The 15,270-nt window shown below is 40.4% G+C and overlaps 1 protein-coding gene across 3 annotated transcripts in view; it reads left to right on the top strand.

Moving 5' to 3' along the window:
• Spred1 (sprouty related EVH1 domain containing 1) overlaps window positions 1–15,270 on the top strand; it is a 77,706-nt gene that overhangs the window by 32,883 nt on the left and 29,553 nt on the right. For all 3 annotated transcript variants that reach the window (XM_021645662.2, XM_060371550.1, XM_060371551.1), the window contains exon 2: window positions 5,525–5,693. In XM_021645662.2, coding sequence (XP_021501337.1) covers window positions 5,525–5,693 — 169 coding nt within the window. The remainder of the gene's footprint in view (window positions 1–5,524; window positions 5,694–15,270) is intronic.

Here is a 15,270-nt window from a genome sequence, read left to right as displayed (position 1 = left end):
TTTGTCTTGACTTCCCTTGATGACAGATTATAACCTATAACATATAAACCAGATAAACCCTTTTCCTACCCCAGCTTCCTTTTTGGTTAGTGTTTTATAACAACAGAAACCATACTAGAGCACACAGACATAACGGACATATAGATACATGCATATAAACATCCTATGTTGAGTTGGCTCTAGTGTGTGCTACTCATTCTACCTTTTGAGAAAATTAACAGTATCACGCCTGTTTGCAATGCACCATGATTACATTCATTTACTCTCCACTACCCGCTATCTTCCCCCTCTTACTCTTGCTGGCTCCTTCCTACACTCAGTCTCCTCTCCTCCCTCTCTTTTCCTTTCCTCCCTTCCCTTCCCCACCCATCCTTGTCTTTTCTTATTGAGATTGATTCCCTTTACCTGAGAAGAAAGTTACTGCTGGCTTGTTGTGCATAAAACAGGCCCCCACCACATTTCTCCCCATCCTTCAGGTCCCACAGTCCTTCCAGCTGTCTTCAGCCATGCTTCCTGGGCTTCAGTGGGCAGGGCATACATTCACCATTTGGGGCGAGTATTCACCAGTCATCTATTCTCAGCGGTTATGGGTCCCTGCTTTAAAATCACCCTGACCAAACCAAGAGCTGCATTAGTCTATGCATATAAATACACATATTTAGAAGGCAGTTTAGCTACGAGTGCTTAGGGCTATACAACAGAAGAGTCCCTCCTAGCCTGTGACTTCACTATTATAGACTTTGAAAGGCAGGAGGCCCGGCTTGGTATTGGGCGGAATACCATGTCGTCCTTTGGTTGATGGTCACTTCCTGGGAAGTGTTTCTGTTACTTTTAAACCTTTTAATATAGAAGAGTAATTTGGACTTAAAACTTTGCAACTCCGTCCTTAATTTTCTTACTCAAGTGGGAAAATACCACCCTCAGGATTAGTACAGCAAACACAATCTCCCATGCTTACTGCATTTTTCATTCTTTTATCTCAGTAATGAGTAATAATCTTGAGCCTAGTATACAAAGCTTAATTATTGACTGTTAAGTCAAATGTGGTGGTGCTAGCCTATAATCCCAGCACCCAGACACTTAGGCAGAAGGTCCCAAGACAAACCTGGCCTGTATAGTGAGATCCTGTCTTCCCTTCGTAATCCTCTCTCCCCACCCCATAAAGGGAATGTTAGTGATCTGTTTGTTATGTCTTTACCTGAGAGATGTGAAGTTTTCCTGTTGTGTGTATGTGCATGGCATATCAATAGTGCTCACTAGTTAAGTGACTAGATGAGTGAGTTGTAATGTGGTAGTTTCCTTAATGTCTGCCTTAATGTCTGAATGTTAAGTGTGGGTCTGAAATCACCATAACAAATACTGTTCAAAAACAAAACAAAATATTTTATCTGTAAGCACACATGGGTGGGGTAGAGGGGACGGACAACTAATTCTTGTACTGGACACACCTCATAGGATTCTAGAAGTTTTCAATTTGTGGGGAAGAGGGACAGTTAATTATCTTTTGCTGGTGGAAAATGGTAGTTTTCCTCTCCTGTGTATAGATAATTTCATATCTTGAAGGTTTTCTCTCATGCTTTTGTATTCATTTCCTGTTGCTGCTAGAACAGATTACCACAGCTCTAGTGTCTTTAAGGCAGTAGAATTTGTTGTATTGTTGCTGGGAAGCCAGGAATTTAAATAAACCTTTTAGTAAGCTCACATCAAGATGTATGTTAGTTGATATATTATAGAAGAGGATAGAGTCAGAGGCAGAGGAGAGAAAAATTGGGAAAAGAATATATTTTACAAATGTTAAGGACAGTCAGGCAAAGCATAAACTACAGACATGTGGTTAAATACTTAGGAACTAGACCTGAGAGAAGCCAGAGCAGTGTAAGAAATTCTGTTTTATGTAGCCATGATTCTTATATTAGTTGAAAATGTTGTGGTTCAAGTTGCATGCTATCTCTGTAAAAGAAAATACATATACCGTTAAAGAGCTTTATGTTTCAATACATGTATATGTATATGTTTGGGGTCTTGGGGGGGGAACAGTGAGGCTAAAGAGATGACTCAGTGACTTGGAGCTCTTACTATTTCAAAGGACCCAACTACCCATATCAGGTGGCTTGCAACAACTCCAGGGGATGATTTCCTCTTCTGGTCTCCGCAGATGCATCCATGCACACACACTCCTTGATGTGTACATACACACACATAATTTTTGGGGAAAAAATTCCCAAAAGTACAGAGAAACAGTTTTGGGAATTCATAGTCTATTCCAAGTTATAAAAATGGGAGACTAAGAATTTCTGGTCTAAAGAGCAAAATTCTATATAATACTCAAGTCCTATCACTAGGATACTATCTCTTTGCTATTAAGTAAACTTACAGCATCGTTTTAAAAAAAATATTTAAAACAGTTAATTGTATGTCTTTTGGTGGGGAGGTTTTGTGCCGTGGCATTGGAGTGGAGGTCACAGGAAACCTTAGGTGAGTCTGTGTTCATCTCTACCACGTGGGTGTTTAGGATGAAACCCAGGTCATACACTTGATGGCATCTTTACTCATGACTCTCTCTCTAACCCCAACAGGTGGTAGGTAGTGGGAATTGCACGTGAATCCTATAAGAGCAGTGTGTGCTATCTAAACAGTTTAGTCATACCTTTGTCCCCTTTAGTATCTTGAGTAAACCACACCCTTACTACACTTATAGAGAAGCAGAACAACAGCAATATTTCAGAAACGAAAATGAAACTAATGCAAGCCAGTTACAGTTCTGTATGAGTCAGTGTTGTGCCACCATGCTTGGTACCTTCTTTTTCCAGCTGCTTATTTAACAGTAAATATTAACTAGTAACAATAAGATAAAACACAGAACTATAACATGAACAGTTAACTTCTGTGCTGGTCATTTTCCCATTGCTGTGAAAAATACATGAGAAAAACAACTGTAAAGGAAGAAATCGTTTTTGGCTTAGGTTTTCGGAGGTCTCAGTAGATGATCACTTGACTCACGCATTTTGGGTCTGTGGTAGGATAGATAATACTGTATCAGGGAACTCAACCCACCTAACAGAATTGCTTAACCCCTCGTGGGCAAGGAAGCCAAAGGGGGAAAGGAGCAAGGGTCTTTGTATGTCCTCTGAGGGCATGCTCCTGTGACTTACTTCCTCCAGCTAGGCTCATCACTTAGAAAGTTTCAGCTCCTAAGAATGATATCAGCTGAACACCCAGCCTTTAACATATAAACCCTTGGGGGGCAGGGTTCCTTTTCTGGAGATCACAGGGTTTAAGGCAGCATTTTGGAGACAAAACTGTACTTTCAGGAGACAGAAAGTTTCCTGTTTCTTCATCCAGGACTTCAGGTGTCCAGAACCGGAGAAAATTTCGGGTCATTAGAAATTGCTGTCAGCCGGGCGCAGTGGCACATGCCCATGATCCCGGCACTCAGGAAAGCAGAGGCAGGCGGATCTCTGTGAGTTTGAGGCCAGCCTGGTCTACAAAGACAGTCCATACAGCCAAGGCTACACAGAGAAACCATTTCTGTGTCAAGAAATTGCTCAGTCTTGTTACACTGTAGTTGCTAATGCTTCTGCTGTTCTTTACAGTTGTTCAAATGAGAGCAGAGATAAGCTTGGGCACCTTATATGTTGGTTATTGCTTTTAAAATAAAAACAAAAAAGAAACCAAGAAAATCCTTTAAGAGCTCCTTCACTTACCTTAAAGAAGCTAGCCTTGAGAAGCTGTTAGTAATGCAGCCTTTATGCCTCTGTGTCTTTGAGCACGTATAAGGGGAAGGTTGGCAAGGAACTAAAGAGCTAAATACTACAAAGTACAGATGTAGTGGTTCCCCGTAAAGCCAGTCCCATTGGAGCTTCTTTATAAAGGCTTTTGTTGACTCCGGCAATACAGAGTCATCACCACCTGGCTTAGAATAACCAGAATGGCAACTTCAGTTTTCAATGTTTTGTTGCCATCTACTTAAATACAACACTTACTGTGTGTCAGGCACTGTTTGCTTGTAATAAAGGTGGTTACTGTCTTTGGTATCTTTCCAAAGGTCTCAGAGCTAGATCCAGGTTAATGAAGTTTAACTGGAATTCTCACTTTTTTTTTCTTCCCCCCTCCTTGTTTTTTAAACAGGGTCTTACTGTGTAGCCTTGTCTGGCATGGAACTTGATACGTTGACTACATTAGGCTGGAACTCTACAAGTTCCATCTGGCTCTGGCTCTGCCTCCTGAGTACTAGTGTTAAAGGTGTGTGCCGTCACAGTGAACCAAATCCTGACTCTTAGCCACAGTACAGGCGGTATATTATTCTTTGTCAAAAGACTTGTGTCCAGAATACATACATACATATATATAAAATAAAAATAAGAATATAATTTTTAAAATGGGCAGGCTAAGCATGGTGGCACATACTTCTAATCCCAGTACTCTGGAGGCAGAGGCAGGTGGCTCTCTGTGAGTTTGAGGTCAGCCTACCTGCTCTATGTAAGTCTGAGCTAGCCAGGGCTACACAATGAGACCCTGCCTTTGAAAAAAAGGGAGTGAGCGAGAGAGAGGAAAAGAAGCTAAGCAAATAGCCAAGCGAAGAATGCTAGCTCTCGTTAATCCTCAAAGAAACAATTAAAACAGTAATTGACAAATGGCACTGTAATGTACACATACAGCAGGATTTAAAATACTGAAAACAGCAAACGTTAGTAGGATGTGGAACCCATGAAGTTATCGTTTTTGATGAAGTGTATAATTACAACTACTTAGGAAAAGAGTTTGTTAACTTCTTGCATGGTTAACATGCAGCTGCCTTGTGACTTGATAATTGCATGTCTAGGTAATTAAGAGATGTGGAAGAATCGTTATTAAAAGACTTGTATAGGTCCTTGTCAGCTACCTAGTGAGTTCTAGGCCAGCGTGGGTTATATGAGACCCTCTCAAAAACAGGAAATTTGGGGAGAGCATTATGGAATGGAACTAGCCACCTTCAAGAGTAGATTGACAACACAAAAAGTTTCCACAGATATGTTTGATTGATAAATAAACAGGACATTTATCCCTCTATTTATAAAAAATGGTGTATGCTCCCCATTGATAGAAGAAAAATTAAAAAAAAAATAGGCTTCCAAGCATGTTTGTTTCAACGTTTTGTTTATAATATATTCCAGAACAGTTGGGAACTTAGAAACAATAAATACAGCAATAATCTGTCCTTGTTGTGATGTTGTAGCAAATGAATACATAGGCAAGGTGACATGTTCTCTGTGGAATTCATGATCACATGGGCAGGGTGATCCAGATACGCTCTTTCTACCAAAAGGATGAATTGAAATAGGAGACCAATAGTCTTATTGAGAGCTGAACCTTCAAAATAAAGACTTAACGTTTAGTTTGTGTGTTTCCCCCTTTCAGTCCCCCCCCCCCATGAATTGTTAGGAAGAAAGTAATAAACACACCAGTGTTACTGCATCGTAATTAATGCGGCCTTTGGCTTCTTGTTTGTGGAAGAGCTAATTCCTGATCTTTTCATCTGTTTTAGTTATGCACGAGTGCGAGCTGTGGTGATGACCAGAGATGACTCAAGTGGTGGATGGCTGCCCCTCGGAGGGAGCGGACTGAGCAGCGTCACTGTTTTCAGAGTCCCTCATCAGGAAGAGAATGGCTGTGCGGACTTTTTTATCCGTGGAGAGAGACTCAGGGACAAAATGGTAATGATTTTGGTATAGCCATCATTGTGGTTTAGGAACCTTTCTGAAAAACAAATTATCTGTTGAAAATTCTAACTGGTACATCATTTAGGTGAGAGTTAATTTTGCCTATGACTCAGTGATTATTTCTTGGGAATTTTTTTATGTTTATGTTAAAGAGCAATATGTGACTTTCTAACCAGGTCTGATAGTAAAATGTATATGTTGCGTGGGGCTGCTGCTTTACTGTTTAGTTTAACTCGGGAATATTCATGAATAGCTCTCCATTCCCCTCACTTTCTCCTTGTTCCTTAGGCCAGACATCAGCAGCTCCTATTCTGAAGGGCAGATTCAGGCATGCCTCATGTTCTTTTTATCTGTATTTTATTCAAACCATGAGGTTTGAATGATTTGGGGGCAGGAGGATGATTTGTTTAAAACAATTCAATGAGTGTTGAAAGCTGGTCGTGGTGGATTATGCCTGTAACCTCAACTGTTGGGATGCTGAGGCAGAAGGATTGTGATGAGTTGAGGTCAGCCTGGAATACATAGTTCTAGGTTACCCTGATCTACACAGTGAGAACCTTTCTCACTGTTGATAAACAAGCACTGATAAAATCAGAGAATCATAATTTTGTGAGTCACAAAATTATGTGAAATCAAACTTTATGATCCATAAATACAGTTTTTAATTAAAAAAATTGTTAGTATTTATATATATGGATGTTTTGCTTGCATATTTGTCTGTTCACTGCATGCATATCTGGTACCTTTGGAAGCCAGAAGAGGGTGGTGGATTCCTTCAACTAGAGTTAGAAATGGTTGGTTATGAGCTGCCATGTGGGTACTGGGAATGAAACCCAGGGTTCTCTGGAAGAGCAGCCCGTGCTACTGAGTGCTGTGCTGTCTCATCTCTCCAGCCCGATACCCAAGTCTTTTGAGCTTAGCTGAAGCCATTCATTAACGTTTATTACTGTTTTCATGCTATAAGACAGGTCAGGAATAGCAATAGAGGCCTTAAATGTATGGTCTCCTGCAGTGAAACTTTGCTTATTTCTGCCTTAGGCTCTTGGGATCTCAGGTTCTTTCTCTTTGTCCCCCATAAATCCTTTTTAGGAACATAAAATTATGCACTCACCAGTATGATTCTTAAACCAGTTATTTTCTACCTTTGTGTATGTTTTCTTATGTAAAGATACTGTAAAACTGTCTAGTGCTTGATGGTAGTTGTCCTTTTCAAAAACTAGCTTGCAAGGCTTGTTCTCATTTTATCTGGGCACTGAAAACTACTTTGTATGAGAAACTGGGTGACATTAGTGCTTTCTTGTATCAAGGGAAGAGCATACACGCAGAAGCAAAATAGAAAGTGTTGAAATTTCCTAATATCCTTTAAAGTAACTAGGAATCTTTTTAGATATGTTTGTAGATAGATTCATAAGCCTATTTAGCCTTTGTTGGTTTTATCAGGAAATTTTCAGATTTAAACAATTATTTTATGTGTGAACATTTTGAGGGCGACTTTTAGTTTGGGATTTGGATTTCATAGAAATGTTTATTACTGATGGATCATTGTAATAGCTTAGAACGTTGCTAAACTAATCTTTGACCAAATTCCTTCCATGGTTAGAATTATCCTAAATCATCTTGAAATCCTTCTAAATCCACTGTTTTGTGGGTTTATAATTACTTTTTAATGGTACACATGGCACAATGAATCACTGTTAACTAGAATGTGTTCGGTTTCGTGGAATATGCCAGTTGAAATCAGAGGAAAACAGAGTAAGCTTAATGTATCACCTTACAAAGTGTAAAAGGTGGTTCTGTACCCACATGGAATGGTGTCTGCATGGGCTGATGCTTTGAAGCCTGGAGACATAGTAGCAACTGTGATGGCTGCCATAAGTTGTCTGTCCTAGAGTATAATGTTTCTAATTTGATAACAGTATGTTGAAAAATAAGCTATAGATGGTTTTTTTTGTGACCCTTTAATAATAAATATTAAAAAAATAGGAGTCAAATATGGAATAAAAATTTGCTAGTATAAGTTAGTGTAAGCTTTTCAATAGGAAAAGATGACCTAGATATAATATAAAAATTTGAATATATTAATGGAGATGATTTACTTACTTCATTAAGGAACCCAAACAGTGTAATTTGAAGTGAGGTTGGTCTGAGGAAGCTCACGTTGATGGAGACAGTGATTGTTCAGTATGTGGCTTTACAATACAACTGCAGAAGATGAACCTAGATTCAAAAGAACATTCTTATTTTCAGTGATAGGAAATGAGAGGGCATGAGAAGGAAAGAGAGGGAGATGCACATGCAAGCACAGAACCTACTCCTGGAACAGAGGACCATCCAGAATGATTAGTGACAAGGTAGAGTTTTCTGCTGGTAGTAGTTCTGACCAGGATTCAAAACATAAACTATTTCACCTAACCTTTGGCTGCTTGCAGTGCGGGGGTAAGCAGATCAAATGTAGACATTGAGGAGATACAGCTTCTGGTTGGAAGGTTGTTGTGTTTGAATGAGGTTGGCTGTAATGAAGCATTTTAGGTTACGGAGGCTTCAGGACAAAGGTATAGGCAGGGACTGCTGGGTACAACCTGAAAATCACAAAATATGCAATCTCAGGGCAGGAGACAAGAACAGTGAAATCAAAAGATTATATGCCTTCTAGGATGACGGTGTCTTATTTCTGTGATTTATTTTGTTGATTGGTTTTATTTTAGTCTTTTCTCCTTCTTCTTCCTTCTTCCTTGTTCTTCTTTCTCCCTTCTTCCTCTTCCTCCTCCTCCTCTTCTTCTTCTATCTTCTATTCTGTTTTTTTCCTCAAAGGTTCTTAGACCACAACTCTAGAAATGCCTAAAGTTTATTTCCAAATGAATAATTGTTTTCTTTTTAATATTTTTCAACTATATAAACACTGTATTTTAATAGGTTCCAACATGATAATTATGTAGTTGCTGGAAACTATCCTGTACGTATTTGTTTGTATACTGCATCTTAGAGCTCAGTTCCTTAGATAGATTATAGAAGTGAGGCTCTTGCTCTTCAGACTCCTGAATGAACTTGTGACCTTTAAGAGAATCAATAGTAGGAAATGGTGCACATGGCCACTGCTGACTGAGAGACATACTGGGTGAGATTAAAGGATGCTTACAAGACCCTTGAAGAAAGCCATTTGTTGTTGTTGTTTGTTCTCAGTGATGAACAGAAGGTTGCTTTGACAGAAGACCTCTCCAGCCTTTGATTTGTAATTACTTGTTATGCTTCTCAAAGAATACACAGTGGCAAGAGTAAGATAGAGACCTTCCTAAAACATGGGATTGCTTAAGTTGCTTTGCAAACAAGAACAGGCAAGGTTATAAAATAGCTACCAATGTAAACATTGATTGACAAAGGTAATTTTGAAATGAAAAAAAAAAAAAAAAAGACACATGTTTCCAGTGTAGGAAATTGCTGAGGAGATCAAGGAATTAGTTTTAGAATTAATAAGTAATTAGATTGTAGATAAGCAAAATTTATATAAAGTTTCATTAAAATATTATCATTCTGTTTAAAAAAAACAACAGCAGTATTTTTAAAATGGGGCTTTTTGCTACCTATTGGAGACCAAGACAAAATTGAAGTACTTCCTGGGAAGAAGATAAGATAATTAACAATATCAGTCGCTTTTTAAAAAATGATAGTCGGCCCCTTTCTGTATTAGAGAAATCTTTAAACACCAAGGGAAGTGTCTTTCTACCGTGGGCAGAAGTACAGAGTTTCCTGCTGAGCTTTCCCATGATACCTCTGAACTGGTACCCTGTTAGGTGGCAGTGTAAGTGACCTCACTAGCTTTTACTTAGGGTTCGGCTCTCTTGGTAGTCCTGTCTCCTGAAAGACACTGTTGTGTGAGCTGTGATCACAGTTAGGGAGGGGGAGGAGTGGGAGTAGAGGTGACGTGGCTATTTCTGTATCCTGCCCACATACATGAGCCCCTCTGCTGATGCTGTACCTTGCCTTTGGATTTCACTTTCGACTCTGACCTTCACAGTTTATCCCCATAGCAGCTCTTCCGCCTCTGGGCCTTATCATTCTTCCTGAGGCCTCTTTGCTCTCTTGACCTTCTTGTCTTCTTTCCAGCTGATTCTCTTTCTTGGTACAGTTGTTTGTCAGGACCGTTTGTTCCACTTGGGACTCTACAATTTCCTGTCATTCCTCTTTACACTTAAATTTCATGCCTATTCAATTACTTTGCCTCTGATTTTCTCCTAAGCTCACTAAATTCCTCTGTCTTAAGTATTTTTTATTAATATTTATCAACACTGGTTCCCTTTTGGTTTTTTCTATCTTGTAAATTATTTTCTCATCTATTCTGTATTAGGAAATAATTTGAAATTTTACCTCACTGTAAAATTTTATACAGTATGTCCTGTTAATAATGTATTAGTTTTAGCTTAGAAAAGTTTTTACTTTTAGATTATATTTGAATTATATTTCTTCCCTTTTCTTTCTCCAAACCCTCCCATATGCCTCTCCTGACTCTGCTTCTAATTCATAATCTCTTTTTTCAGCAGTCGCTGTCACGTGCATATATGTATTTGTGTGTGTATACACACACACACACATACACATATATACATGTTCCTAAATACAACCTGTTGAGCCCATATGATATTACTTGTCTTAATAATTAAGTTTTTAAAGGTGAGCCTTTCCTTTCAGCCATGTAACAGTTAATTTGTCAGTAGCTGCTTATGTTAAATCCAGTTAGATGAACTGGGATTATATAAATGAATTAGGAAATCTTGGTTCTCAGGGTATGTACAGTCTAATGAAATATAAGTAAACATTAAAATAAGCAACACGTTAGGTAATGTTGGAAGAAATGGTTTGGGGGTTATTTTGTGTGTGTGAGGAAGTTTGGACATACTCATAGCCTCTAATGACAACCTGGCTGAGAAGGTCAGGTAATGTTTGTGTGAAGACAATTTATATTTTAGTTTGTAAATTTAGGTTCCCATAGCTTGAGCAGTCTTAAAGTAGGGTGCACTTATGCTAGTAGTTTTGGTAGTATATTCCTTAAAATCGTGGACTTTTTTTGGATTTGGTAAGTGGAATCGAAATATTTGTTAACCGAAGTGATCATTAACCTTGGGATCAACTCCAATCACTACTTGCTCAACCAGGTTTTTATTCTTTTTTCCTTTTTGTCGTCTTCCTCTGTATCTTTTATGTTGCCTTCTAATTTTTTTCAGTGTGACAGGGTTTTTATCCCATGCTTTCTTGGGTGTAGTTGATCTCATTGGGTTGAAGTTTTCCTTCTAGTTTCTTCTATAGGGCTGGATTGCTGCGTATATGTTTAAATTTAGTTAATAAATCCATGGAGTATTTTGATTTCTCCATCTGTGTTGATTGAAAACTGTGCTGGATATAGTAGTCTGGCTTGGCATCTGGCTTGATCTCTAAGCTTCTGTATGATAACTGTCCAGACCCTTCTGGCTTTCATAGTCTCTGTTGAGAAGTCTAGTGTGATTTTTATATGTTTGCCTGTATGTTACTTGTCCTTTTTCCCTTGCCACTTTTTATTTGTTCTGTAGATTCAGTGTTTTGATTATCATGTGGCAGGAGGAATTTCTTTTCTGGTCAAGTGTATTTGGTGTTCTGTAGGCTTCTTGATGTATATCTATTTCTTAAGGTTGGGGAAATTTTCTTCTATGATCTTCTCAAATATTTTCTGGGCCTTAGAATCTGGAATCTTCTTTTTCGTCTATTCCTATTATTCTTAGATTTCATCTTTCCATGGTATCCTTGATTTCGTGATTGTTTTGTGTTTGCAACTTTCCTGTTTTATTTTTTTCTTTGAGAGATGTATCAGTTTCTGCAGTTGTATCTTTGGCACCTGAGATTATCTCTTCCATATCTCATATTCTGTTGGTGATGCTTACCTTTGTGGTTCCTGATCTCTTCTCTAAGTTTTCCAACTCCAGGGTTTTCTCTGCTTGTGCTTTCTGTATTGATTCTAATTCTGTTTTCATATCTTGCACCATATCTTTCATCTGTTTGAGTGTGGATTCCTGTCTGTCTATGATGGCCTCTTTTTTTGTTCATTTCCTCTTTATGTGCCTCGAATAACTGCATAATTATAGATTTAAGATCATTTACCTGTGTATCAGCTGCAGTAGAATATCCGTTGATTTTTGGAGATTCTGGTGAAGCCATGATGTCCTGGTTTCTGTTGCCTGTATTTTTGTGGCGGCCTCTAGCCTTCTGGTTGTCTGTAGCCTTGACTGATTTTTTTTCTTGGAGCCTGTACTGCAGACTGGATCCACCAGTCTCAGGAGTCTTGAGTAGTCTCCCCTGGATTCACTATCTCTGCTGGGTCATTGTGACCCAGGTAGCTGGGGCACAGGCGGAAAGGTCTCTGGGGTCTAGAGCTGCTCCAGTGTCCCACAGGCTTCCTTAAGATGGTGGAGGACAGGATTTGGGTCCCAGGCCTGGCTCAGCTCCGCTGGGCTCACTGGCTGTGCTGGTGGCATTGTTTCCAACCCAGGTGGGCTAGGATGCTGAGGAACAGGCAGAAAGATCTCTGGGCCCCACAGTGCCCCACAGGCCTCCTTGGAGAGGAGAACAGTGGAACTTGGGTCTGGTGCCTAGCTCAGCTCCATTGGGTTCTCTGTCTGTGCTGGTCTCGCTGATTCTGGCCTATATGAGCCAGACTGCTGGGGCACTGGAGCATAGATCTCTTTGCCTAGAGCTGCTCCAGTGTCTCATAGGGATGGCGGGGAATGGAACCTGTAAACCAAGCCTACCTCAGTTCTGCTATGTTCATTGTCTGCGCTGTGCTGGCTGATTCTGACCTAGGTGAGCCAGGCAGGAGGGGAGTAGGCAGAATGGAGCAGGGCTTCCCCCACAGTACCAGAATATACCCCCTCCACTGGGCGGTGAGAATGAGTGCCGCTAGCCACTGCGACCAGGAAGGTGTCCGCAGGATGTAGAGTGTGGTCTCCCGGGTTTGGAAACAGGAGCCTCTAGTACCCAGAGGTGTCTGCAGGACTGTGAAAGTGGGCGCCCAGGTTTGGAGTCTCACCCACAGGACAGGAAAATACTCACTCCACCAGCAGTGAGAGTGAGCGCCCAAGGTCAGAGCTGCCCTGCTGTGGTTCCAGGAAGATATCCACAGAAAGTGGTCTTGGGCATGCGTGGCCCAAGGCTGTGGGGTCAGAACCAGGCATGTCCTGACACTGCCTGTCCTCTGGGACATCCACAGATGGTGTATTTGGGCGGGAGGGTGGCCTAAGGCTGTAGGGAAGGAGCCCCACATGCTGGGTGCAGGTCCCAGGAATATATCCACTGATGGTGGGTTCCTATGTGTGGCCTAGGGCTGCGGGGTCAGAGCCGAGCGAGCTGCTGCCGCCACCTCTGTCCTGGTGGGTTTGGGCCAGTGGTCTAAGAGTAGGAGTCCCCCCTCCCCGCGCCACCATTGCGGGTCCCAGGAATATATCCACAGCTGGTGAGTTTGGGCTAGTGGCCTAGGGCTGCAGGGTCAGAGCGGCAGATGGTGCTGGGCTGCTGTTCAGATACCCTGCATGGTCGATGGTCTTGGATCCTTCTCTAATTTTTTTCATTGCCCAGTTTTACCTTCTTCTTTGTAGCATCTTTATTGTTTACCATTGTAAACTCTCTAAAGTTGGAGCTAATAATTCTCTAGTGTTTACCAATGATTTTTCTACAGAGAATCTTATTTTCTTACATCAGCCCAGAAAATGACCTGGTCTTGCCCATCTTTGTCTTCATCTAACTGCCTTTTTCTCAAGGATAGGCCATTATGTTGTTGTCTGAGTACTCATGGATCAGCTAGAGCTGTATATATTAAACTTACGAAGACGCATCCTCTTACCAGTGTGGAACTGATGCCTCTGGGGTTCAGAGCACCGACTGCTTTTTCAGAGGATCCAGATTTGATTCTGGGAACTTACATGGCAGCTCTCGGCCATATGTAATCCCAGTTCCTGGGGACCTGGTGCCCCTTTTTGACCTTGTGCACCAGGCATGCACAAAGTACATAGACATACATGCAGGCAAACACTCATACACACAAATAAATCTTTAAAAAGTTTAATTTAAAAAAATTTGGTAGAAACAAGACTGTAAATAGATGCTCACTTGTTCCCAAGTAATGATAGAGAACAGATTTCCATTCTGTTGCCACAAGCCAAAAATAGAATTGTGTGAATACTTTTTGAAAATCAGCTTTCCTGTGAATAATTGAAATTGGGACAAATGCCAGCAGTGTTCAACCAGTCCGTAGTTACCTGTGCATTTCAGCGTTGACTCACAGATACGGAAATAAATTACACCTTTGGTATCTTTCTGGACTAAACTTAGAAGTTTTGTGGCTTTCTTTCAGCAGTAGTTTTATAGCAATTAATTCTTTAACACAGCCAATATTGTGTGGGGAGGAAGAACCCTGCCTGATAACATTACTGTTTGCTGCTCTTTGGAGCCCTGTGGTGCCTGGTTCTTGAAAGTTACCCTCCATTTCCTCTTTCAGACAACCTCACCTTTTATACTTTGACCTTTCTGTAACCCACACATCACATTTCTGAAGTTTTCACTTGTCTGTTTTAAGTGAAGACCATCAGTTGGTTCATTAGTTACTAAATGGATTCTGCTGTATCGCACTGATGTATACTGGTACTGTGTGTGACACTGGTCAGCTGTGTCGATGCCATCTTTCTAGTGCCCAACGCTGGTGTTTGATACTAGGTTTCCTGCTCTGTTGTTCTATTCTCCTTTGGACTATCGGCTGTTTCTTCTTTTATTTTCTGTGGTGCTGGGGATCCAAGACCTTCTTTTTATTAGACAAAAATTTTACCACTGAGGTATACTTCTGCCCAGGCTATTAAAATTCTGTAGCCTTCTTAACTACTGAATTAAAGTCCAAACCTTCAACTGAAATTATTGATGCTTCATGCTGCTTTCTCCACTACTTTCATTAGATGCTAAATTATAACCTGACTACCCAAACTTTTAGTTGGCTGACTACCCAAACTTTTAATATCACTTTTGTCTGTATTTAATCATTTACTGTTAGAGCCTTTCTCTGTGCTGGGCTTCCTGCTCAGGCTGCCACAATACAAATATTGACTGATGGCTTCCGCAACAAAAATATATGCTTTTGCAGTTCTGGATATCACAGAGTCAGAGATCAGGAGTGTTGCCTGCTTCTGTTTCTGGTAAGGACGCTTCCTGGATGGCAGATTCCATTCACCAAATCCTCTAGCCTAGAGAGAGGGGTATTGGTACCTCTTTCATGGCAAGGGCACTTGCTTCATTTTAAGTTAGGCCTCATTTGACATTTGTCACTTCCTCATAGCCCCATCTTCAAAGAGGGGCACATTGAAGGTTAGAGGTGCAGCATGGGAATTGGCAGGGACTGAGCTTATTTCCATCCAGCTTCCTGCCTAACTCTTGGTTGGTAGATATTTCTAGGCAAATATATTTTCTTATAACTATATAAAGAATTTAGAATTTTCTGGCACTTGTCCTCATTAGTTATTATTTTCTTCTCAAATGTGTTTTTGCTCATTCTTTGAGAACTGTAAATGGT

This window comes from Meriones unguiculatus, chromosome 18, assembly GCF_030254825.1.
Source record: "Meriones unguiculatus strain TT.TT164.6M chromosome 18, Bangor_MerUng_6.1, whole genome shotgun sequence".
Classification (NCBI taxonomy): domain Eukaryota; kingdom Metazoa; phylum Chordata; class Mammalia; order Rodentia; family Muridae; genus Meriones; species Meriones unguiculatus.
The sequence above is the reverse complement of the archived record's forward strand: the minus strand, read 5'-3'. Positions and strand labels throughout refer to the sequence as shown.